The 24,823-nt window shown below is 40.9% G+C and overlaps 1 protein-coding gene and 1 long non-coding RNA gene across 2 annotated transcripts; both read left to right on the top strand.

The window, feature by feature from the left end:
- LOC141607051 (uncharacterized) lies at nt 1-3,163 on the top strand. Its single transcript, XR_012526875.1, has 3 exons — nt 1-95; nt 1,223-1,265; nt 2,780-3,163. It is a non-coding gene; the product is annotated as an uncharacterized LOC141607051 (long non-coding RNA).
- Nucleotides 3,164-17,477: 14,314 nt separating this feature from the next.
- Nucleotides 17,478-24,820, top strand: LOC141604894 (uncharacterized). The gene is made up of 10 exons (XM_074423450.1): nt 17,478-18,228; nt 19,388-19,686; nt 19,958-20,035; nt 20,520-20,622; nt 20,874-20,962; nt 21,601-21,712; nt 22,889-22,991; nt 23,141-23,241; nt 23,610-23,725; nt 24,034-24,820. The coding sequence occupies exons 1-10, from the start codon at nt 17,779-17,781 to the stop codon at nt 24,383-24,385; spliced, it is 1,803 nt and encodes a 600-aa protein (XP_074279551.1). The 5' UTR covers nt 17,478-17,778; the 3' UTR covers nt 24,386-24,820.
- Nucleotides 24,821-24,823: the final 3 nt, after the last annotated feature.

Below are 24,823 nucleotides of genomic sequence, written 5' to 3'. Positions count from 1 at the left end.
GTAGGATTTAACAATATTATTGTAGTTGAGAAAATATGTCTAGTGTTAACAAAAAACTTCTTTTAGCAATCTTCTGTCTTGTTCTCTCACATGAGGTTAGTAATATTTTATGCTATCTATCTTTGGTTATAAACCGTACAATATTACCACAATGTTTTGAATATTGCTATCTAAATTTGCGACCGATTAAAGATCCACAATGTTAGATGCATGCAATATTTACTATTTATTAATTTGATTTACACTATTTAACATTTTTTAAGCGGGTCTTCTAACATGTGAAATAAAATTATAGTAAAAATGTGATCAAATATTCAAATTGTGTACTTAACTTAAAACTTATTGTTACCCAAATACGAATGTAGATAATTTACTCAATTTTTTTTGGGACACGGATAATTTCCTGAATAAAACTTGTTTGTTGCCATTGAAAATCTTACATCAACCCCCCTTTCATATTAATGTAGTATACGAGCCTCTTATATATAGCAGGATTATCATTACAGTTTTGACATTTCATTATAACCAAGAAAATTGATATTTGATCCCTTAAGTTTGGTTAATAGTAAAAATAGACTCTTAAATTTTTAATTGTATCAAGTAGGTCCCCTTAAATTTGTCCAAAAGTGAAATTCAAGCTAGTTTTAAAATTTTCACTCAAATTTTTATCACAAAATTCAGTTTAACATTCTTTTTATGATTTATTAACATATACAAAAATTACTTATAATGATCTCTTGGTTAACAAGGCGGAATTAAACTCTCATCAATTTCAAAAATACATGAATTTGACAGTTCATATGAATTGCTTAAAACTCACTTGGTTGGCATACAAATGATTAAATGAACGAATGAGTTTCAAGTTACAAACTCCTCCATAATGCGGGATTAGGTAGTCAAACTCCTCCATAATGCAAGTGACATGTATTTGACCCGTTTTAATCTTAAGACAGATATGTTTTAATAGATAATTATTGTATTCTTTTTGTGTGTAAATGGTGCCACAAAGGTAAATATGTTGTTGACAGGATGCGAACATAAGTCATGAGTAATAACACTCATTATGACTTCACTAACCAAGCTAATGACATTATACTAATCATATCAGAAGATCTTTTGTTTTATGAGTTTTTTTTTCCTTCCGCTTTATAATATTGTTAATATCTTATGTATTTTAATTTCTTGTCTAACATGATGTTTTGTCCTTTGTTTCGAATCATAGTTACAAGTCTGTATTGCTCTCCCAGTTCCAGGTGAACTAATAGGTAATGGATATGCAATCTAATACTCTTATTATTGTAGTAACAAGGTTTTAAAATTATTTGTATACAATATACATGTTTTTTAAATTGATAAAGTTGAGTTATGATAGTTTGATTATTATAGCTTAAGAGGGTTTGGTTAACAAGAAAACATGTGGTTTAAAATTATTAGGAATCAAATTATTTTTTCTTGGTGCAAAGGAATCAAATTATAGTGTTATGTGGTTAGAATCCAATTTCGTATACCTAATGATTTTAATTTGAATTGAATCGGAAATTAAAAACACGATTTTATTTTTAAAACAAAAGGTTTACATCCTATTGACTAAATAGAGTTCTTGAGTTGTATCATTAAAATACCAAAAACAAATCGTTGAAAAACTGTTATTGATGATATGAAACTTTATTTGTTCATAAGATAATTTTTTACGACTTTTTTAATTATGTTTAGTTAATAGTCTACAATATTTTAAGAAGGAAGTAATTATGATATTCTAATAAAAATGAAGTAAAAAATTTTCTGAAAAATGAAGCAAAATTGTTACCTAAGATATTGTCTATGTAAGATGGCTTAAAAATAGGGTATTTTTTAATGGTTTTTTTTCTCTTTTTGTAAGAACACTTGTAAAATATAAATGGTACAAAGTAGTAATTTAATTATTAAAAAATAAATTAATAAATATGATTTCACTAGGCTATGACCCTATGATTCTCCTACTAGGAGACTTATGACTTATAAGTTTGATTTGTCAGTTAAATAAGACGTATGTATTTTGCTTGTTCATAAACTCATACTCCGCAGTTAATGTATTATACAACCGGGTGTATATACAACTTATTTAGTGTTGTGGAGCTTTGTTACAAAGTTGTCGAGCTCTATTAACAAAATTATCGAGTTATGATACAAAATTGTTGAGCTTAACAGAATAATTATTAAGCTCAATAAACTTTGTAAAATAGCTCAATAACTTGTAAAATAACTCAACAACTTTGTGTGAGAGTTTGATAACTTTGACGCGGTTGTACATAACTCTTATACAACCAGTTGTAGGATAATATGTGTGCATACTTCGCGCCTAGATTAAGCACAAATACTATTATATTACTAGTTGTACAAGAGCATTGTACAACCATAACCAATTTAACTAAACTTATGTGTTTTTTTTTTCGAGTTTTTATAATTTTTGAGTTTCATTATAATTTTTTAAGTTCAATATTTTTGTAATGGAACTCGGATTCTTTCAAATAAAACTCGTGATTTGTAAGTCTAAGTTCAAGTAAATACATTATAAAGCTCGAGATCTATTCTATACAACCAATACAGCTGGTTGTATAGTCTACTTACTGTACATTAAGTGAACCAAACAACAACTTACCTTTTTTTGGTCTAGAATCGTTTAATGCATAATGGTTGATAAGTCTGAAATCTTTCATATGTTCTACAATGAAAACTTAGCAAATACCAAATTAGTTTTTTTTTTTAATATATATGTTGAGAATTTCACATTATTTTACAGATTGCAAGGCAAAGTGTGACGAGAGATGTGAGTTAGCATCAATGTATAGACGATGTTTTAGAGCATGTAGCACTTGCTGCGAGCGTTGCAACTGCGTACCCCCTGGAACTTCCGATAATGCCGACGTCTGCCCTTGCTGGGACACCATGACCACCTTTAATGGGAGAAAGAAGTGCCCTTAAAAGCAAGGACAAATAAAATCACTAATTAAATTTGTATATGTAGAAATACCGGAGTTTACGAGGGGTGAAATGATTTATACTGTGACCTTGTTATGTATTTTAGATTTATAATTCAGTTACATTAGTTATTATTTTTGTTATTCACTTTTGTTTGAATACGACTGGGTTGGTTACAATTTATGCTAAATAGTGTATTATATTATTCCCACTCTCATACAAATTTGTTTGCTACGGTGTTGTAGTAGTTGTGACGATTTCATATCCCAATTAATTGAATAAATCTCCGTAATCATCTCACATCAACAAAAGAAAATCGCCTACAAAAATAGATGCAAAGTGGGATATAATCTAATTTTAGGAGAATGCGAGCAATGATGATAAAAATGTTGCATTGTTCTTTTTGGAATAACAATTAGCCTTATTGCAGACGGGTATATCCGTCTAAAGATGTACACGGATAAAATATTCACATTTTTGCATGAATGTATGGTAACCCCCACCATCACGCACACTTGTTGTTTGTCTTATTATGTATAGACTAGATTTCAAGCCCGGGCGTTGCCCGGGTAAAGGCAGGGTTATGTTGCATTTATATACAACAAATTATCTAAGCTATTAGAATCATTTTCTCAACTCTTACTTTTATTTAACAATTATCTCTTAATCGAATTAATACATCTTAGCACCATTGTTAACAAATAATATAATTCCGTCCCGATTATTTGTTTTCTTGTGGTTTTAGCACACCTTGAGCTGACCTAGCCCAACCTAACCTGGCCTGGTTTAGTGTAGCTAATGACTAGCTCGATTATAAATTCCCTCACATGTCAAAACATTGTTTAGACGTCGGGTAATATCAATAATTTCTGATTATTTATCTTGAGATTGTTACTCTAAATTCCCCATTCAGAGTACACATAAATTTCATAAAATTCAACATGTAAACTAACTGTATATGTGTCTTGAGTTTCTCATTGATAGTCGGGCCTTTGTAAATATTAGGCTAAGAAAACATATGTTTAACTAAATCTCCTACTTGTTTTCTAATTCTAATTGTCTTCCTTATCAAGATATTTTAGAGGATATGATAATTCTCATTTTTAATTGGTTTTAATTTGCATAAAAGATCAAACATAAACCCCTAATTTCCCTTTAATAATAGTGAGCCTAGCCTAGTGCAATTAGACAACAAAAATTTAGATTTCCACGTCTTCATCGATGAAGACTCAACTGACAATTTAGACGATATAAAACGGAAGTGTGTGAAAGCTCCTCAATTGATGAATTTATTTATGGCTCAATCAAAGAGGCTTATGCAACTAAAGCTACTTGCGTAGTTCATAACTTCATATATGGAAATTATAGTTTTATGCCTTAGCATGAGAAAGATATACCTTAGCATTATAGCTAATGTAGAATGCTTATAGAAGCTACTCGCAATTTGAGTTACGGTATTATGACTTAATATAGAATTTAAAAACTTATTCCATTAATAGTAGATGATCAAAGATTCAGAGTGCAACCCAACAATCATTAATGTCATACACAAACGTTTTTAATGTACAAACAAACTATAGATTCCCAGAGACAGGAAAAAAAAAAAACACAACAAAGACGGAGAACAGCAACACGTACACGAAGTATTTTAATATAATGGACCGTCTATATCTGTTATTAAGATTAGAACATCCAACTAAAAAAAACCGATTACGAAAAGGTTTGCCTCGTATTGCGGGTCTGCTTCTCCTTCCTCTGGTGCTTACTACGCAATTTATGCTAAATCGGCACTTGAAGCAGCCTTTGCTGCAAACCGATAAAATTGAATAGCTATTTTTTAGAAAGAATGAAATTACTCGTAAATGGGTTTCTATAGTAATAAATTTATAATTAGCTATTCAATATCAAAATTTTCAACTTTTATCATTATAGATGTTTTAATTTATGTTATTATTCGTCGGCTAAACATATCCAAATCGGAGCCATATAGTTAGCATATCTCTGATACTATTACTATATGTCAGTCCATAGCATGAATAAATGACTGGGACGGAGGCACCATCAGCGAAAAAAAGATCGATATACAACGAAAAATATAACATAATCGTAATTCATACACATCGTTCAACTTATAACATGCAAAATCTACAATAAAATAAAAATTATGAGGAGATATAATAATAATAATAATAATAATAATAATAATAATAATAATAATAATAATAATAATAATAATAATAATAATAATAATAATAATAAAAAAAAAAAAAAATCTATAATTATATAATTTTCACCTTAATTAATGTTTGAAAATATTGATCAACTATGGCACCATGTATATGTTGTATTCTTCTAATCTGACATCAACAAGAAACACAATTTGATTAGCTTAACAATACAATAGAACCGATTAATCATGAAACAAAACACATACTTGAACCAAATAAAGAGTAAACTTCATAATGGGTAACACTTTATATATGCTAATATTATATTCCTAGTTTGTGTACAACTCAAAATCTACTATAAAATTTGTGCAGGTTAGACGTTTCATATTTATATTTTAATCAAAACTTATCTTTTTTAAAACTTATCTTTTTTTAATTTCTGCTTTAAATTCTAATTTTAATTAAACATAAATAGCTAATAAATCATCGACCTATAATATCACTCCAAAAGTTCCTCTTTTAAGTATATATATTGATTGATATTGATTGATAGATATAGATAATTATTGCAATTTCATTTATGTAACAAAATAAAAATATCGTTTCAATATGTTTATACAAATTGAAAAAATATTACCTTTTAAAACGAAATAAAATTATCTATTACATAGAATAGTAGTCTCAGTTATAGATATGATATAATATTATAATGAAGCATATTTATAGCAAATTATTTAGGCGGGATTTTTTTTAAAAACTTATTGATGGGGCATATTCTGCACCGCTGACCAAGTCAACATATTGAGCAAGGTCAAGGATATCCACAACAAGTCAACGACTCGCATAAACTTAGCCGATGCAACCCATCTACTGTCACCTGGTCTCGGCTACGGCAACCGATCGGGGGCACATATCCGCGTACTCATATCCAAGACCCTCGGCCGGCCTGCCATGGGTCCAGCGGCCGAGGGTAGAACTGTCTTTCCACCTGCTAGCCACTTGGCCACTTGGCCACTACGTGACAAAAGGTGAAAGTCTATAAATACTCCTCAACCTTCATTGAGGAAAGGATCCACAAATTAACCTAAGAATCACTATTCATCTGGTAATATCTTCCTTATCTCTCTACAATATATCCTGAGCCGAGTAATAACAACTTATCCCACTAAGTTCACTGACTTGAGCGTCAGAGTGAGTACGCTTGGCACAAAGCCAAGCCCTCAGTTCGTTCATTGTTGTAGGAGAGGCCGAGAGGAACGATAGAAACGTGAGGAATCCAACTAAAGACATCATTCTACAAGCCACGGGTGGTAACAATACTTGCTCTGGAATTACACCCGGAACAATTGGCGCCGTCTGTGGGGATAGACACTAGAAGCTAGTCACATTCATTCCCGAACAAAAAAAATACACACACAAAAAACCCACCCCCAAAGCCAAGAAGATGTCGAAAGAACAAGAGGCATTCGTGACCGACGAAACCGAATTCTACCAAGATGATACCGTCCACAAATCTGGAGTTGTGAAACCCTCCGCCGGTCAAGTGATTCAACCGGAGTACGAGATGCCAACAATACCGGACACTCCGCTGCCTGCCGACCAGGTCACCATCATGGGACATGTGGTTGACGTAGCAAAACTGAAGATGCTCCTGGACCTAATTGGGAGTACGTCGGCTCACACTGTCACGCCGACAAGAGCGGCGGAAACCGTCCAGGAGACCAGGGCCCGAAATGTGACCCCAAGAAACTTGAATGGAGCATTAGGAGAAGCCGACCCTGTCAAGACACCGGGGGAGCCCAAAGTGGCCGTGGTGGACCTAAGTCCTTCTCGCACTCGTGAGAAGACTGCGTCGTCGCGGCACGAACGAGGCACACCCCGGAGGAGCGAGAGAAGCCCAACTAGTCAGAGTTGGAGAAGAAGCCCGACTCGCCAGAGTCGGAGGAGAAGTCCTTCTCGCTACGAGGAGGGAAGCCGGACTAGGAATGCGAGGAGCCGATCGCCTCGTGTCGTCCGACATGTGGTCAGGCAACCCCTCAGCGCCTACGTCCTAGATACTCCGGTGCCGACTAAGCTGAAGTTACCACCTATAGCATACAAAGGGGAAGGTGACCCGACTGACCACGTCGAGGCTTACGAGTCTCACATGTCAGTATGGGAGCAACCTGATGAGGTTTGGTGCCGAATCTTCCCAACGACACTGCATGGGATGACACAGAGTTGGTACAAAGGGCTACCCGACGGGTCGGTATACTGTTACGCCGACCTAAAGGACGCATTCCTAGCCCAGTATTCCTGCAACAAGAGGAGGGCCGTGGAGACATCGGACCTCCTGACTATCAGACAGGAGGGAGGTGAGTCTCTCCGAAGTTATGTGAAGAGGTTCGACGCCAAGGTTCAGCAAATTCGTGAGCTGAACAGCGAACTGGCAGCCTTCACGCTGATGAAAGGCCTCCCAAGGGGGGACCTAAAAGACGAGCTTATCAAATGCGGCGGCCTGACCTTTGACGCCGCCAGACAATTGGCTGATCAAGCCATTAAAGTGGAAGACTACCACAAAACCTGGGTAGGCCCTAGCGAGCCCAAGCCCTCAGAAAAAAAGAGCCGCCGGGAGGACAACCCGGACGAAGGACGTCGTGGCAATGATCGGTCACGGTCTGGTGAAAGACGCCGTGACAATAACAGGTCACGATCTGATAAATCTGCCAGGAAACAGGACTCGACGGGCGCCGGGTGGAGTTCGGGATCGTACCGCCAGAGGCGGTATAATGATAAAACCCCCTCGTCGTATCGGCCGCCGAGGTCTTCGCCCGAGCAAGCACGAGGGCATGAAGTGGGAAAGGCCCCCAAGCCGAAAGGAGACGGTGACACGAGCCGATCGTGAGTACCACGGCCACACCGGTCACCTTATCGACAACCGCCGCATCTGAAGAATGCCATTGAAGAACTGACCCGGAAGGGGAGCCTCGACAAGTACGTTGCCAAAGGCCAAAAGACTGACGCCAGCAGTTCAGATAAGAAATCCGTCTTCGAACGGATAGGAGTGATCCATGTTGTCATCGGGGGCAACGAGAACGGAGGGTCCGCTCATGGGCACAAACGGCACCTGAACGAGCTATATCAGGCCATCAACTTTGTGCCCAACACAGCGATCCCCGCTTCCAACATCCCCGATATGACTATTGGAAGGAAGGACTACGAAGGAGTCATCGCTCCTCACAGCGACCCGCTTGTAGTCAATTTGGACATATCTAACCACCTGGTTAAGAGGTGCCTGATTGACATAGGCGCCTACACGAACATCATGTTCAGGGAGTGCTTCCTCAGCCTCGGTCTGAAAGCCAAGGACCTAAGCCCCTGCACCAATCCTCTGTACAGCTTCTCTGGGGCCGGCCTGGTACCACTGGGGTCAATCAGACTGCCTATGATGTTCGGCGAAGGGAATGCGGCGAAGAATGTCCTAGCCGAGTTCGTGGTCATTGACGGCTCGTCCGCCTACAACGTTCTCATAGGCCGAGTCACTCTGAGCGAGGCCGACGCAGTGATGTCCATCCGGGCCCTAACACTGATGTACGTCTCGGACCGGGGGGAAGCGCATAAGCTCGTCTCCAAAGACGAAAAGGACGAGGTGGTCAACGTCCAGATAGCTGCCAGAGGATGCAACATGCAGTCCCTCAAAGTGGCAAAGAAGTCAGAGAAAGGAAAAAGTCCATCCTTACAACAGGAGGGCGACCTCATGGATGCAACTAGCGGCTGACTGGGAAGGGGTGTCTTTGATGAGCCATTAGGACGCTGGTAATCTCGGGAAAACTTTGTATAGCGGCGGAGGTGTCCAAGATAGCTGTGGGCACCCCAACGCATGTTTATACCTAATGAAAAATCGTCCAAGTCTTCCATCAAAGTGTCCATTTTTTCCCATCAGTCGTTAACAAGAAATAGATGCCAGCTCATACTGTTACACCGACAAGAGCGGTAGTCTCCGTAATGAAGCAGGCACCGTCGCAGTCACCCCAAGTAGTAGACGCCACGGCAGTCACCCCAAGAGGTAGACGCCGTCGCAGTCACTCCAAGTGGTAGACGCCACGGCCGTCATCAAGAAATAGATGCCAGCTCATACTGTCACACCGACAAGAGCGGTAGTCTCCGTAAGCGAGCTGTGCACCGTCGCAGTCACCCCAAGTAGTAGACGCCACGACAGTCACCCCAAGAGGTAGACGCCGTCGCAGTCACTCCAAGTGGTAGACGCCACGGCCGTCATCAGGAAACAGATGCCAGCTCATACTGTCACATCGACAAGAGCGGTAGTCTCCGTAATGAAGCAGGCACCGTCGCAGTCACCCCAAGTAGTAGACGCCACGGCAGTCACCCCAAGAGGTAGACGCCGTCGCAGTCACTCCAAGTGGTAGACGCCACGGCCGTCATCATCAGAAATGATGCCGCTCATACTGTCACATCGACAAGAGCGGTAGTCTCTGTAAAGAAGCAGACGCCGTCGCAGTCACCCCAAGTAGTAGACGCCACGGCAGTCACCCCAAGAGGTAGACGCCGTCGCAGTCACTCCAAGTGGTAGACGCCACGGCCGTCATCGAAATGATGTCACTCATACTGTCACATCGACAAGAGCGGTAGTCTCCGTAAAGAAGCAGGCGCCGTCGCAGTCACCCCAAGTAGTAGACGCCACGGCAGTCACCCCAAGAGGTAGACGCCACGGCAGTCACCCCAAGAGGTAGACGCCGCGGCAGTTACGGCAAGCGCAGTCGATACTCGCAGAAACGGTCAAAACGCCTTAAAAGCTTTTAAACACAGTTGGGATGCGCACTCTAGACTGCCTCGGCCAGGCCGAGGCGAAAACAAAAAGGCAACTCAGACGAAGACGCTAAGTACAGTTGATATGCTCAACTATTAGCGCAAGGAAACTCAAAGTGAGGTAAAGACCTCGGCCAAGCCAAAGACAAAGGAAACGAACTCTTATTAAAAATGATAAGTTACAAGTGAGGAGAATACAGGCGACGGCCGTCCCCTTAAGGATAAGCCAAAACACAACCTACCAAAGTTGTACAAAACACAAGGAAAAGAAAAGCAAAAGATTACAGGTATCATTTGAAGCGCCAAAAGTGGCAGGGAGGGAAGGCTTAATAATTGGCTCCCGAACAGCTGAAGCTATCCGAGACGCCGGGTGAGCCTGGTGACGACCGCCCGTCTCCCTATGCCTGTTGCTGCTCGCCATCAGCAGCGGTAGCAGCATCTTCTTCGATGGGCAACCCAGCGGTGTTCTTAGCAGCCTCAGCCTGAGCCTCGGCAGCCTCAGCTGCCCTTGCCCTCACGGCTTCCTCCTTGGCCGTCTTAGTCTTCTCAGCAAGGGCTGCACTCTCCGCGGCCGCCTCTTTCTCTATCTTCACCCTCACCGCCTCCTTGGCCTTCTCCTCCACGGCTTTCTCCTTAGCCTCGAGCTTATCATCAAACAGCTCGTCAAATTTGCCCCACGGAAAGGAACCAGCAAGAGGGAAGAGCTCCTCAATCACTTCCCTGGCAGCTTCTTCGGCCAGATCCCGGAATTCGGTGCACATGTTAGGGAGCAAGTCGGTTTGGAGCATCTCAATGTCCTCCTCCTTTTGCCTAATAATGGCCTCCTTGCTCCGAATCACCTTCCCCTGGATCTGAAATTTGCCTCTGAATTCATTCCTCTGCTGGAGATAAAGGTCGGCGTGCCTCTGAACAAGGTCACACTTCGCCAGCAGCTTTGCAACTTCGGTCGCAGCAGCCTCGGCCTTGGCTCTTTCAGCAAGGACCTCCTTTTCAACGTCCTCCCTGAGCTTTCTCTCCACCCAAAGCGCCTTTTTCAACCATCTTCCCTAAGCCTCTGCTCATTGAGGAGATCCAGCTTCGCCTTCGTGGCCACCTTCCTAGTGGCATCAAGCTCAAAAGCGGACTGAGCCACGGCCTTCTCCTGCTCTATAATACGAGCACCGGCCAGCTCGTTCCATCTCGCCAGCTCCTCGACCAACCTCACGCCTTCCGCTGCAAGCAGTCGGGAGGAGGAAGCCTGCTGGGATGAAGGGTCAGTGGTGACGTTTCGATCACCAGCCTGCAGTCGGGAAGGGGAAACCTTCTGGGATGAAGAGTCGGTGGTGACGTTTCGATCACCAGCCTGCAGTCGGGAGGAAGAAGCCTTCTGGGATGAAGGGTCAGTGGTGACGTTTCGATCACCAGCCTGCAGCCGGGAAGGGGAAACCTTCTGGGATGAAGAGTCGGTGGTGACGTTTCGATCACCACTGCAATCGGGAGGGGGAAGCCTTACGGGATGAAGAGTCAATAAAGTGACGTTATGATCACCGGTGCGCGGGTCTCTCCTCCACTTCTTTGCTCATTAAGAGCGACGGCCGGCAATGGCCGATCCGCAAAAATTTAACGAAAGCATCAGTATCAACATACAGACATGCCGAAAAACCCGTCATCAGCAGCGCCTAATGAACCGGCCGAATCTGAGCCACAGAGTAGATCAGTACCATGCTTGGCCTTCTTGGCCGAAGGACGCATTTCCTCGCCAGTGGCAGAAGCAGCGACGGCGGTAGAGGCTGTCCCCTTCCTCTTACGGACAAGGGGAGGCCCCTCCTCGTCAGAGTCCTCCCCATTGGTGATATCAACGATCTCCACCGTTGCCTTCTGAACAGGGGGAGTAGGAGGTGGAACTGATGTCGACGCCATCGCCGCCGAAGACTTTGTTTTTCGCGTATGGCGCGGCATGTTACTAACAACCTTCGCCTGGGCCTCCACCACATTCAAGCTCCTCAGCCGCTGATCCATGAGATCATTCGGCGACGTCCTGCGATCATGGGCAAGAGCCTTGGGGTGCAAGTTAGCAACGGTTTTATCTTTGTGCAGCCCCATTCTCCGGAGAATATTCTCGACGCAGTCCGGTCCGAAGTGGTGCGAAGGAAACAAAGCAAGAATTAAATAGAAGAAATAAACCGAAACTCGAGAAACAGGAACATTGAGAGCGGTGATAGGCCTCGCACCGACCCCACTCACCCTGTGCTAGGGCCGGTATGAGGCCGACATGACAGAGCGGCTCATCCTATAGGATGATCTGCGTTGGGGGAATCCATCTTTTCGGCACCCCACTCTTGTCCGCCTCGAAGAGCCTCATCGCGCCTTCTCATCCTCCTTAAGAAGGACCTTAGGCATCCATCTTGAGCTTCTTCCGGGTGACCCATCCGTCGTGCTCCGCCTTAGTTTCACACCGCAAATTAACTTGGTCTTTGAAAGGAGCGGGGCGGCGGGTAGTCATCCCAAGCACCTTAACATACACCCACCGACCTTGCCGGCCTTTGCGGGAAGAAAGCTTGTCAACAGAGACATAACCCCGCTCCGTTTGCACACTTTGTACCATCCGACGCGCCGAGAGATTGATGGCCGGAGTGAGTGAAGCCGGCGGAATAAATTCACCGTTGGGGCCTCTCCCTTGAAGAGACAAAGCCGAGACAAAGCCGACTATGGTCCTCACAGCCCAACGGGTGCGGTTGGGCAACAAGAACGTTCATGGCCCTAATAATGGCCATAACGTACTCATTCAGCGGAAACCGGAGCCCGTACTCCAAGTGCCGCATGTATACGCCGGTGTAGCCCGGTGGAGGGCAACAGACGGCCTGACCCTCCCCAGGGATAACAATCTTATATCCCCTGCCAAAGAAAAAATGGCCCTCGAAAAATTTCTCGCCGGAACAACTGACGAGCTTATGGGTCCAAGCACGGTCAAGGCGGACCTTACAGGCGTCGCCGTGATCCATAACGTACTGCCTCTCCTCATTAGGACGAGCCTTTTCAGCATCACCACCAAAATCGTCTGCGTCGTCATCGACTTCATCATCGTCATCCCATTCCTCCAAAAATCGAGGATCAACTTCAGGAGAAGGAGACCTAGGGCCCCCAGATCTTATCGGGATGGCGTCTAGTTTCTCCTCCTCATCAAGACGCGACGGGGATCCCCCCGGCGCGGAAGTGCTAGTCCCAGCGTCAGCAGAAGACATGATAGCCATGATTATTTAACAAGAGAAGAAAGGAAATTTGTTTGTTTACCTTGAAGAAAAACGCTCGCCGGATTAACAACTCTGAAAGTTAGAAAAAGAAACCCTTGAAAGTTTAGAGAGGAAAATTTTGGGAGAATGAAATTGGTGGCCAATTTCACGGAACAACTGCCCTATTTATAGGAAAAAAGCCCATAAAGCGTCAGCCAATCAGCGAACAGACACGTGTCGGACATGCAACCACGGAATGTCAATCATCGCAACAGTTAAACGTCAATCAACGCAACAGTGATCAAGCGTCTTCAACACGCCCTTTCGTATCTCTGCCCATTCATCTTCCTCAACAAATTCCTAGGTATCTGCTCTCCGCCGCCACACGATCAACCATGCTAAGGAGCAGGCACTGGGGGCAATCAAAAGCAACCGGCACTCCCAACCCTGGTCTCGGCCAGCGTCACTTCCTTTTCCACATCGGATGCCCTTTACACATCCATGCGGAGGGGGGATATATATGGTACGGCCTGATAAAAACCAGGCCGAGATAGAAGAAGCCGATACAGAAAAGTTTCAAAAATTACTTTCGCAGAATATACGCTCAGCATACATCGGAGCCCATACCACGGCATAGACTACGCTGGGGGCAAATTGATGGGGCATATTCTGCACCACTGACCAAGTCAACATATTGAGCAAGGTCAAGGATATCCACAACAAGTCAACGACTCGATAAACTTAGCCGATGCAACCCATCGGCTGTCACCCGGGTCTCGGCCGGCAACCGATCACCGGGGCACATATCCGCGTACTCATATCCAAGACCCTCGGCGGCCCGCCATGGGTCCGGCCGATGGTAGAACGGTCTTTCCACCTGCTAGCCACTTGGCCACTTGGCCACTACGTGACAAAAGGTGAAAGTCTATAAATACTCCTCAACCTTCATTGAGGAAAGGATCCTTAAATTAACCTAAGAATCACTATTCATCTGGTAATATCTTCCTTATCTCTCTACAATATATCCTGAGCCGAGTAATAACAACTTATCCCACTAAGTTCACTGACTTGAGCGTCGGAGTGAGTACGCTTGGCACAAAGCCAAGCCCTCAGTTCGTTCATTGTTGCAGGAGAGGCCGAGAGGAACGATAGAAACGTGAGGAATCCAACTAAAGACATCATTCTACAAGCCACGGGTGGTAACAATACTTGCTCTGGAATTACACCCGGAACACTTATTTTTTTTATTTTTTTGGAAACCTCATAACACGAGTACTAGATTTTATTAATTAAATCAGCGTTCGCAATACAATCAATATAATGAGGTAAGACATTTGTCCAAAATCGTCAACCTATCGACCAAGGGACATAATGAGCTAGCTCATGGGCGACACTATTATACTTCATACGAGCAAAAGAAAAAGATACAGATTCAAACCAACGACTAATTAAATGGATCTCCTCATAAACCAAAAAAAATATCGCTCATTCCTATCTTACGCTTCTCTAGGTCTTTCAGCACAAGCCAAACAATCGATCTTTACTATAATCTTCCTTACCCCGACATCCTTTGCTTTCTTCAACCCCAATGGAATAGCTTATGCTTCCGCAAATTTAGGATCCCGCTCAACCGTATCCTGTATTGCAACACCCTATTCAACCTCTCCAGCCTCATCTCTACACACTACACCCCAGCCAACCCCAAGACCATCCAATATACCCGCATCCACATTAACTTTCTTCACCCCCACTCCCGTCCTTGTGCAGCAACCCAATTCCTCCTCAACCTCCCGCCTACCAGCTACCACCTCTGTCCCCATACCTCTTATCTCAGCTAGAAGATTCTCTACCCTATCAAGAACCATGTCATTCCTCTATTCACCATTCTCGAGGATAGCTTTATTTCATCTTCCCATATAGCCTAGCATCCCGTCATAAACTCCATACATTCCCTCTCGTCCAACCCACGCAATATCATCTCAGCCCACTCCCTTACCCGCGCAGGTCCACAAACACCTCTAAACCGAGCTCATCCCACACCCTTCTTACCCACCCACAATCACATATACATGGAGACACGATTCCTCGTGATAATGACATCGAGGACAAGAACCGTCCGTCTCTCTGATACGTGCAACAATATTAGTCTTTGTTGCTATCACATCATTACATAGTTGCCAGAAAAAGACCATAATATGGGGTATGACAGGAACTTTCCAAATCCTATTCCACAACCATTGATCACGTGCCGCCTCTGATTGTCCCTCACCATCCTCATTACTTTCAAGCAGCAGACGGTACGCTTACTTGACCGTATATATACCATCTTTCTCAACATCCCAACACCTATCATCTTTTGGTCTACTATGACATAACCTGATATTCAATATCCTCTCTTGTTCAATAGGTAGGAAGCACGTTCACACCTTCGTTTCATCCTACCCATTCCCATTCTCCTCCATCAATTCCGACACAGTCATCCCCACATTATTATCCCCAATAGGCGATATGATTCTTCGTGATCGAGTACCTGAGATCCACGAGTCCACCCATATTCTAGTAGTCAGACCATTTTCAATTCGACTCCCCAACCCCAAGTGCAACACATGCCTAGTCTCGCATATAGATCGCCAAGAATAGCTGGGATTTGATCCCAATTCAGCTTCAAGAAAACATGTGTTCGCAAAGTATTTCGCCTTAAGAGGACGGGCATATTAACTGTCCGTGGTCGTCAAAAGTCTCCAAGATTGCTTACCCATAAGAGCGGTATTAAACTTTCCCATGTCTCGAAAGCCTAATCCCCTTTACATTTCGGACGACACAAGGAATTTCAGGCTATTCATGCCTATTTTACGCTTACCATTGCTCGCGCCCCACCAAAAAGCCGAGATTAACGATCACAATTTATCGCAAAAATTAGCAGGGAGTTTAAAAACGCTCATCGCATAAGTTGGTATAGCTTGACCAATAACCTTTATCAAGACCTCTAAGACCATCCCCAAGCAAGGTCACCGACTGGGTCGTGACCTTGTCGGGTCACGCTAATGACTCCTTAAACTAGGATTAACAAGATGATTTTGGTGACCTTGAACAAGTGAGGGTCACCTGGTGACCCTGAGTTGAGAATTGTGAATTGTTGGTGACCTTGTATGTGGCATCATTTGATTGGTTCTTTGGACAAAGATGAAAGAGAAAAAGGACCGAGTCCAAAAAATGCGCTAGAGTCTTCTCGCCATTTTCGCAAAAAATAAGAAGATTGAAATATTGATTAATATCTAAATTAATTGAAAATTATATACCAAAATCAAAATAAAAAAAATATGAACATATAAAAAAGGGTTATATTTTTTAATTGCCAATAAAATAAACTCAATTTTGACATATTTTAACCCACTTTAACTAAATCGGAGGTGATGAGCGATGGTGATGATGGCCTTCGACGATGGTGATGCCCGATTGTGGATGATGATGATGGTGATGCGATAATGCGATAACTGCCCTGGAGCGATGGTGATTTATTGATTTATTTGCTTCGAGGAAGTAATAAATTAGAGAACAACCTTGATTTATTTGTTTATTTGGGATGGAGAATGAAGGAGATGATGAATTGATTTGGGAAATAAAAAGAATTTGATGATATTTAATTGATTTAATTAAATAGAAGATGATAAGCGAGGTTTAGATCTCGGAGGATCAAATTACTAGTTTTGTTGGAGAGCTTGGGAGGTTTGCACTAGAGAAGATGATCTTTGTTAATGAATGGATATGTTTTGGTGTGAGGATGTGGTTTAACCACGTCCTTATTTTTGTCCCCCTTTTTTTTTTTTTTTTTTTTTTTTTTTTTTTTTTTTTTTTTTTTTTGCTTTTTTCAATTTTTTTTCTTAATACTCGGATAAAAATTAATAATACGGTATTTTTATAAGTTGGATCACATACGAAATAAAATTAAAATACTTATGAGATTAGAGTAGTTCTTATTTTGTTGAAATATTTACAAAATTTCAAAAATAAGTTATTATAATTTGTGAATAAATAATAATTGTAAAAAAGTAAGAGAGGTTTTGGTGGGGTAGTGAATGTGGTAAATGATTGGAAATGTTGGAAAGTGGAAAAATGATTGGGTTGGTGACCAGGTCGTGCGACCTCCTGGGAGGAGGGTGAAAGTGGGTCAAGATTAATAAGGTGCGATTAAGAGGAAAATTTTTGGTGACCCAATTAAGGCGACCTTCTGCTTGGGGATGGTCTAAGGAACGAACCCCACCATCCTTGCAACTTCTTCCTAAGTTTATCCCGAATGATATAAGAGAGGACTTTTTTTTTACTACCCAATTACGGTAGGTAGCCCAAGATACTTCTCCTATGATTCGACCACCCTCACGCCCAAGACAGCGGTGACCTGAGCTTTACGAGCTATAGATGTTCCTTCACTAAACGATACAGTAGTCTTATTAAAGCTCACAAGTTATCCCGAAACTTGCTCATAATCTCGTTTTAGTATAAGTGGATTAAGCTAGTTTCCTTCCTTAAAAAAAAAAAAAAAAGAGGATAATTTAATTTTAAATCCCCAAAATTTCCCAAATGCGTAAACCCTAAATCCAAAATCAATTTCTCAATCATCTCCATCAATCATCTCAACAATGGGGAAAAGCAGCAAGTCAAAGACGAAGAAGCGTTATTCAGATGAATCCGAATCCGAATCCGAACCCTCACCTTCACCTTCACCTTCCGAGAGTTCCGACGATCAGCGCCTTTCTTCGAAATCACGCCACCGTCGTCGTCGCCGTCGTGACGAAATCTCCGATGGAAGCGACGGCGATGTACGGAGGAGCAGTACGGTGAAAGAGAAGTCTCGGAGTAGGAGTAGTAGTAGTCGCCGGAGAAAAGACGATCGCAAACGAAGTAGAGATAGGGATAGAGGAGATAAAAGACGAAGTAAGCATAGAAAATCGACGAAATTGCGAGGTTCCGGTGACGACGATGATGATAGTGATCGTTGTTCTTCAGATGATGATGAATTTTCTGAGGCTATAGATGTTGCTAGGGTTTTGCTTAAGGAGTTTCCTGGTGTTGCTGATGATCTTAAACAGGTAATTATGATTTTACTCTATTTTGAATTATTTGATTTTGTTTTTAATTGATTGAATTGCAGTATGATTTTTGAGTTTCTGGAAAAATGATTTGAATCAATTGCAATTTGTTTGAGAGGTTGTAGTTATTGTTCTTGGAATTGATTGAACTGATTGAATTGATTCGAAGTAGGATTTATGAGTTTCCTTTGTCTGCCAAGTTTCTGGATGAATAATTTGAATTGACGCGGTTTGGTCTGTAGGATTTGTATTTGATAGATGAAATTTCTTGATTTATTCGACAATGAGGAATTTATACGTTGGAAATTGTAACAGTGGGGGATTTGAGCTATAGCTTAGCGAATGAATTTGATTGAGAATTTAAATCAAGTTCGAGTTTTGGTAAAATTGGTGGGTCAATGGATGAAGTTCCTTGATTTTTTCGACAATGTTGAATTTATACGTTGGAAATTGTAATAGGAGGGGATTTGAGCTATAGCTTAGCTAATAAATTTGATTGAGAATTTTAATCAAGTTCGAATTTTGGTAGTTTGGTAGAGTTGTCCTCATTCTGGGATGATTCATGTCAGCCATGGACGATTCGAAAGGATGATTCATGTCAGCCGACCCCAAATCATTTTGGGATTAAGGCTCTGATGTTGTTGTTGTTGGTAGAGTTGTCCCCATTTGTGTGGGATAAATGTAGCTGGTATACGGAGTATCATTTATGACGTTGTATACATCAAGTTCAGACCCTTGCTTGAAAGTCAGAGCATAGTTCTCTTCATGAACAAAGTTATCAAGAAGGGGTTAGGCACTGGAATACAATTCTGTTATCAAAGCACGTATGACTGTATGAGCTAGCTTTGCTAGGAATCACAAATCTTGTCTTGATCGTCAGCCTTTAGGCCTTCTGTAAAACAAAGTAATTTTGATGGTTGGTATGTTGCTATCGCAGCTGCCCTAAGGTAGTGGAAATGCCTTTGCGCTTTTGTATCTAATTCTAGCCATCGATTGAATTTAAACTGACTTCACAAGGTGTTGTAATTTACTAATGGTAATTTGACGTTTTTTTTGTTTTTTTTTGGAGACTCATTTTATCTCATTGTCATTTCCGCTTGGGTGCTTTGTTGGGGAAAATTAGTTATTGATCCTTTTCCCCTGTTTTTATTGGACTTAGCTTTTACAAATGATTGATGATGGGCAAGCTGTCGATATCAAGGGAATATCTGAAAAGGCGTTAATGAAGCATCTTAAGAAGCTGTTCTTGTCTTTAGACCTTAAGGAAAAAGGCGATAGAGTATTCTTGCTACGGTCTAAGGCTCGTCCAACTTTGGAGGTTATTGGACCTATTATATCCACACAAACTGGAGCAGTTGAGGAGAAAATAGGGGATGACGGGAATGTTGAAGAAGCTACGGAAGATGTGCCTTCTGTTACCATAGGTCCGGCTGATGAAACTACTGCTCCCAGAAGAAGGTTTGAACTTTTTGGTTCTCTGTTGATCTTGCTGCCCACTGCCAGTTTCAAAATGCTTGTTCCTTTTCCTTTCCCATGGAAATTTCTGTTGCTATATTTAGTTTTAGTAGTTTGTATTTTTTTTTTTTTTTTTTTTTTTTTTTTTAAAGTTATCTTCTGTGATGAGATTTTCATTTCCGCTCAGTGTCCTGTAAGACTACTCTGATATTTTTATCAAATTTGGGTGTGGTTGCTAATTTATGTGTTCACACTTGATTAAAAAATTGTGCAGGGTGATTGGACCTGAGATGCCATCTGCCGAACTACTTGCTGCAGCAGCCAAATTAACAGACGCTGAGGCTAAACTCAGGTATTTACTCCCTTTATCCCATATTTTATTGCGCTATTTCCTCTTTGATCCAACCCAAGATAATTCGCCCCTTTCTAAATCTAGTAAAATACCGTATAAAAAACTAAACCTTCCATACAGTCACTAGCTCAGTATTCCGTAACATACCTCCACTCCGTTGATACTTCTAGTGGGAAGGGAATGATACAGCTATGCGGTACCTCTACATCTAAAATTCTTAGGCCAAGGGCTAATAGTGATAATCTATCTTGAAATTAATATGACCATCTAGTGAAATTCAAATGAGGATAATATAAATGGGATTAAGCGCGTATAATACTTCTTTGCATTCTAAATAATGAAATATACATATACTTGATATCTGGTAGAACTTCAGAACCCAATTAGATTAAGTCATGGATATAAGCTCATATCTGAGCTGCTGATCGTGCCTAGTTCCGCACTCTAATGGCTTTTCTCAGCTGACTTACATTGACATTTGCAGGGAGGCTGAGTTGGATCTAGATGATGGAGAGTTTGTTGGGCCACCGCCTCCTGCTCTTGTCACAGAAGCTGCATCAACTAACGAAGCAGAGCGGTTTGAAGAGGTTTGAATATCCAACTTTGCTCATCTCTATGACTCTATTGGATGAACTCATGTTTCTCCTTGACTCAGTTATGCTACATGACTAACATCATCACTGTTTTATCCTAAGACTTTATTACACTGGTTGGTAAACTGTATTTGGAAGTTTTAGATAAACATAGTTTTTTTTTGAGGAAATAACGAGTTCAATTCAAAATGTGTCGGTGGATGTTATTTATCTGGAAATTACCGTTATGCAATTTGTTTCATCAGGTAACGAGGATTATGGGAGCGGATGCCAACAGCCCTTATGATATTGTGGGAGTGAACCACAAGATGGTTGCTGAAAATTTGAAGAAAAGGTCAGTGGCTTATTCTTTTTGTGCATGCTCAGTTACTCACTTACTCCCCTGGGTGGTAAAGACTGCGGTTGTAAAGTCAAGTATAGGTGGTACCGTGGTAGATGTGAATTATTCCGGTGATGGTTGATACTGAAATCAAATTGAAAAGATGGATATAAAGCCACAAAAGTAAATTTTCAACGAAGGAGGAAGTAGTGATGGTTCGAACATAAGCTGGCTGTATTGTTAAACTCAGTTAAGGGTACTAATCCGAATATCATTTGCTAAAAACAAATGATAGAGAAATGTTTTGACATTAAAAGATGAAACACTCTGCGGATCTATGGCAGTGGTCCCATATCTGTATTCTCTCGTAAAGGATCGTAGCACACAAAGATCGAACTACTTTTCCGGTCTGCAATTTCCTACACAAATTTTTATTATGGTCATTTGGAAATAGTAGTTATATAATTAAAATAAAATAAAAATTCGACCAGGCTAGGTTCTTTCAGGTACTAGGTAATGGTATCTTCGATGACACGTAAATGGGCCAGGTGATGCTACTTCATGCCTGGTTCCTTGGTTTCTCTTCCTTATCTTACATCCTTTCTTTCTTCTTTCTATCATTTCCTTATGCGGTATGATTGCTATCTCTTCAGGTACTGGAAACTCTCTCTCATGGTGCATCCTGACAAGTGTCCTCATCCCCAAGCCCATCAAGCATTTATCAAACTAAACAAGGCTTTCAAAGATCTTCAAGATCCTGATAAAGTGAGTTTCTGGAGGCCATATTGCTATACATTTGCGCATTTCTAACCCATGTTTCCGTTAAAGCCAAATCTTTTTTTTTTCTTTTTCTTTTGTGTGGATGTCTTTGAAGCTAATTAAGACCAAAGTCCAAACCTTGTAGTGACGGTAGCAGTGATAGACCCATTAGTAGTAGTGGTTGAGATGGCGTTGGTAGTAGTATTAGTAATAATAGACATAGGTTGTGGTAGTGGTAATAGTAGTAGACACATTACCCTCCATTTTTTAAAGCATCCCCCTATAACTAAAAGAATGTCTATCCAAAAGTTTACCCTCCAAAATTGCCTATACTTTAATAAGAAAACAAATAAATTTATGATGTCATAATTTCTCCATTTCAATAATGAAATAAATGAGAATTGGAATTATACCATGTGATAAAGTTAAAAGAGCCAACACTAATTTTGCATTTCAAAAAAATTAAGAAAACAAATAATATGAGTTGTTATGGCATCCTTAACTTTTTTTAACTAAAAAAAAGTTTGTTTACGAAATTATTATAATAAATAAATTGTGTGTGTTACAAATCCTAAAAAACATTAGCTAAAGTCTGAAGACAGAGAAACGTAAAAAAAAAAATCCTAGGTAATTTATTTAAATAATGTTTTGACCGTAAAACTCAACGAATTTAATTAAAATTAATCGATCAAAGGAATGAGAATTGTCAATTTCCATATTTTCTATCTTTTTATTTTCACCTTATATACGAGTACTAATAACATTAACAACATATAATGTAATATTGTTTTTAAGGTTTTTGCTTATTTATATATCGTTTCCTTGAAAACCATGCTATAGCATGGGATTTAAACTAGTTATGAACAACAAAGCACCTAAATTACACCTACCTTCCATTTTTTTTTTATGAGAGACTTTATTCTTGGTATTTTATTATCTCGCTCTGTATGGTGAGAGAAATTTGCGCTTTGGTGTATGTGGCCTTGTGTTTTTTCTGCATACTGCGATCCTTGTGAACAAAAAATTTGAAAGATTGTCCACGAGCATTGGCCTTGTACCTGCTTGTTATTTGGGAGCATAACATATTTTCTACACCATGTCACCATGATTCTCTTCTATTTATTTTCCACTGTGATTTGCGATCTCTTCCACTCATGACCTGGCTGTTCTGTTTGTGTGTAGAGGAAAGCATTGGATGATAGCATCAAAAAGAAAGAAGAGGAAGAAGAAATGAAGGTGGAACTACGATCTATGCGTGAAGCTGCTCTATGGAGACGGTCACAAGGTGAGGAATACAAAAAGATTAATAAGGATAATTGCTTTTTCAAAGATTAATAAGGATAATTGCTTTTTCAAACGTGAAATCTGTTGTTATTTCAGTCCTGTGGAAAAAGTAGAACTTTGGAAATGAGTGTTTATTTTGTTCATTGGCAGGTTTGTCTATGGAAGGGGATGATGTGTTGCTGGCAGAATTAGAAGTGAAACTACCGCCGAAACGAGATGAATGGATGACAGACCTACCCCCTGAAAGAAAGGTATTACCTACCAAATTTTGGTTTTCATTCTAAGCGAGAGTTGTTTAGCTAAGCAATTCTTCCTTCATTTTGTTTTTGTTTCTTTCTCCCCATCTTCAGTTGTAAGGTGTTATTAGAAAGTGAAATGGACGTGTTTCCAAGGGTTGGTGTCACCTTTTTTCTTTAATGTAACATCCTCATGTTCTGGTTCAAAATAAAAGTCCAAGTTTCATACTCTTGACCGGACACATGTACTGATGTACGGATGTACATGAGATAATATGATGTGTTAGTGTAACATTTGATACAGGGATGATTAGTTTTGTTTTATTTATCATTCGTCCTGTTCGATTTGCTACCATACTAAATTTCGTGTGATATTTTTCCAGCCTGGTGGTATGCCTATGCATTCCACAACCTTTAGTAGAAATGCCAAAGAAGGTCGTGGAGATACGAGTGCCTGGACAGACACCCCTTCCGCCAGAGCTCAGAAGGCAAAGATGAAGTACTATTACCGTCTCTACATCTTTACATTTATTATAAGCCCTGAATACTCCTTCCATCCCGTATATATGTCCTCCATTACTTTGATAGTCACCCTTGACCGCTATTTTCTCACACTGTTTTAGACGTCTGAAAATAGCTGTTTCAATTAATCAAACATTTCAAATTTGACAATGTACCTTCACAATTCATATACGGAGTATATTATAGTAGTAATGATCAAGGTGACCAACAAAGTTAAGGGGACAATATAATTATAAGACAGAGGTAGGATAATGTTTTCTGATAATTATGTTTATTCCTTTGCAGCTACTTAGAAGCCTATAATCAAGCAACAGCCCTCGCGTCTAATGAAGTGATGTCCAAAATTTCTTCAGCTGATGCCGCTTTGGTTGACGAATATAACAAAGCCAAGAGATCAAAGTCTCTGGTGCAAAAACACAAAGAAGAGATTCACAAAAGTCATCCGACAAAAAAGTCTAAAAAGGGCAAACACCAGCCTGAGGATAGAGATTGGGAAGGCAACCACCCATGGAAGCCTTGGGATCGGGAGAAAGATCTCACTGCTGGACGCCAGAATGTAAAACTCGATCCTGAGAACTTGACTCAGGGTTTGACTTCTCGGTTTTCTTCGAGTTCGTTCCAGAGGAGCTTCCTTTGAAGTGTACTGTTGCGGTCTTGTCTTTCAATTTTGTATTACCAAGAGATTGGGAAGGCAAACCACCCATGGAAACCTTGGGATCGGGAGAAAGATCTCACCGCTGGACCTAAGAATGTAAAACTCGATCCCGAGTACTTGACTCAGCGTCTGACTTCTTGGTTTTCTCCGAGTTCGTTCCAGAGGTACTACAACTTGTCAACTAGCGGATGTCAGCTAATTTTTCGACTCGTCAGAATCAAAGTTGTCGCATTGTAGCTCCATACACATAAGCTGTTACTCGTCAATTGTTATTTTCGTGTGTGATTTGGAAATCACTGTATTCTCTGTTTTACCAGTATAAAAATTTACAGCATGTAAATTAGCTGATATCATACATTGTAAACTATCCAAATTGGAAACGAGTAGAAATAAATTACCCTAAATTTTTCACTGTCGGAC

Source organism: Silene latifolia, chromosome 10 (assembly GCF_048544455.1).
Source record: "Silene latifolia isolate original U9 population chromosome 10, ASM4854445v1, whole genome shotgun sequence".
NCBI lineage: Eukaryota > Viridiplantae > Streptophyta > Magnoliopsida > Caryophyllales > Caryophyllaceae > Silene > Silene latifolia.
Note: the sequence above shows the minus strand (reverse complement) of the source record. Positions and strands in the feature narration are given on the sequence as shown.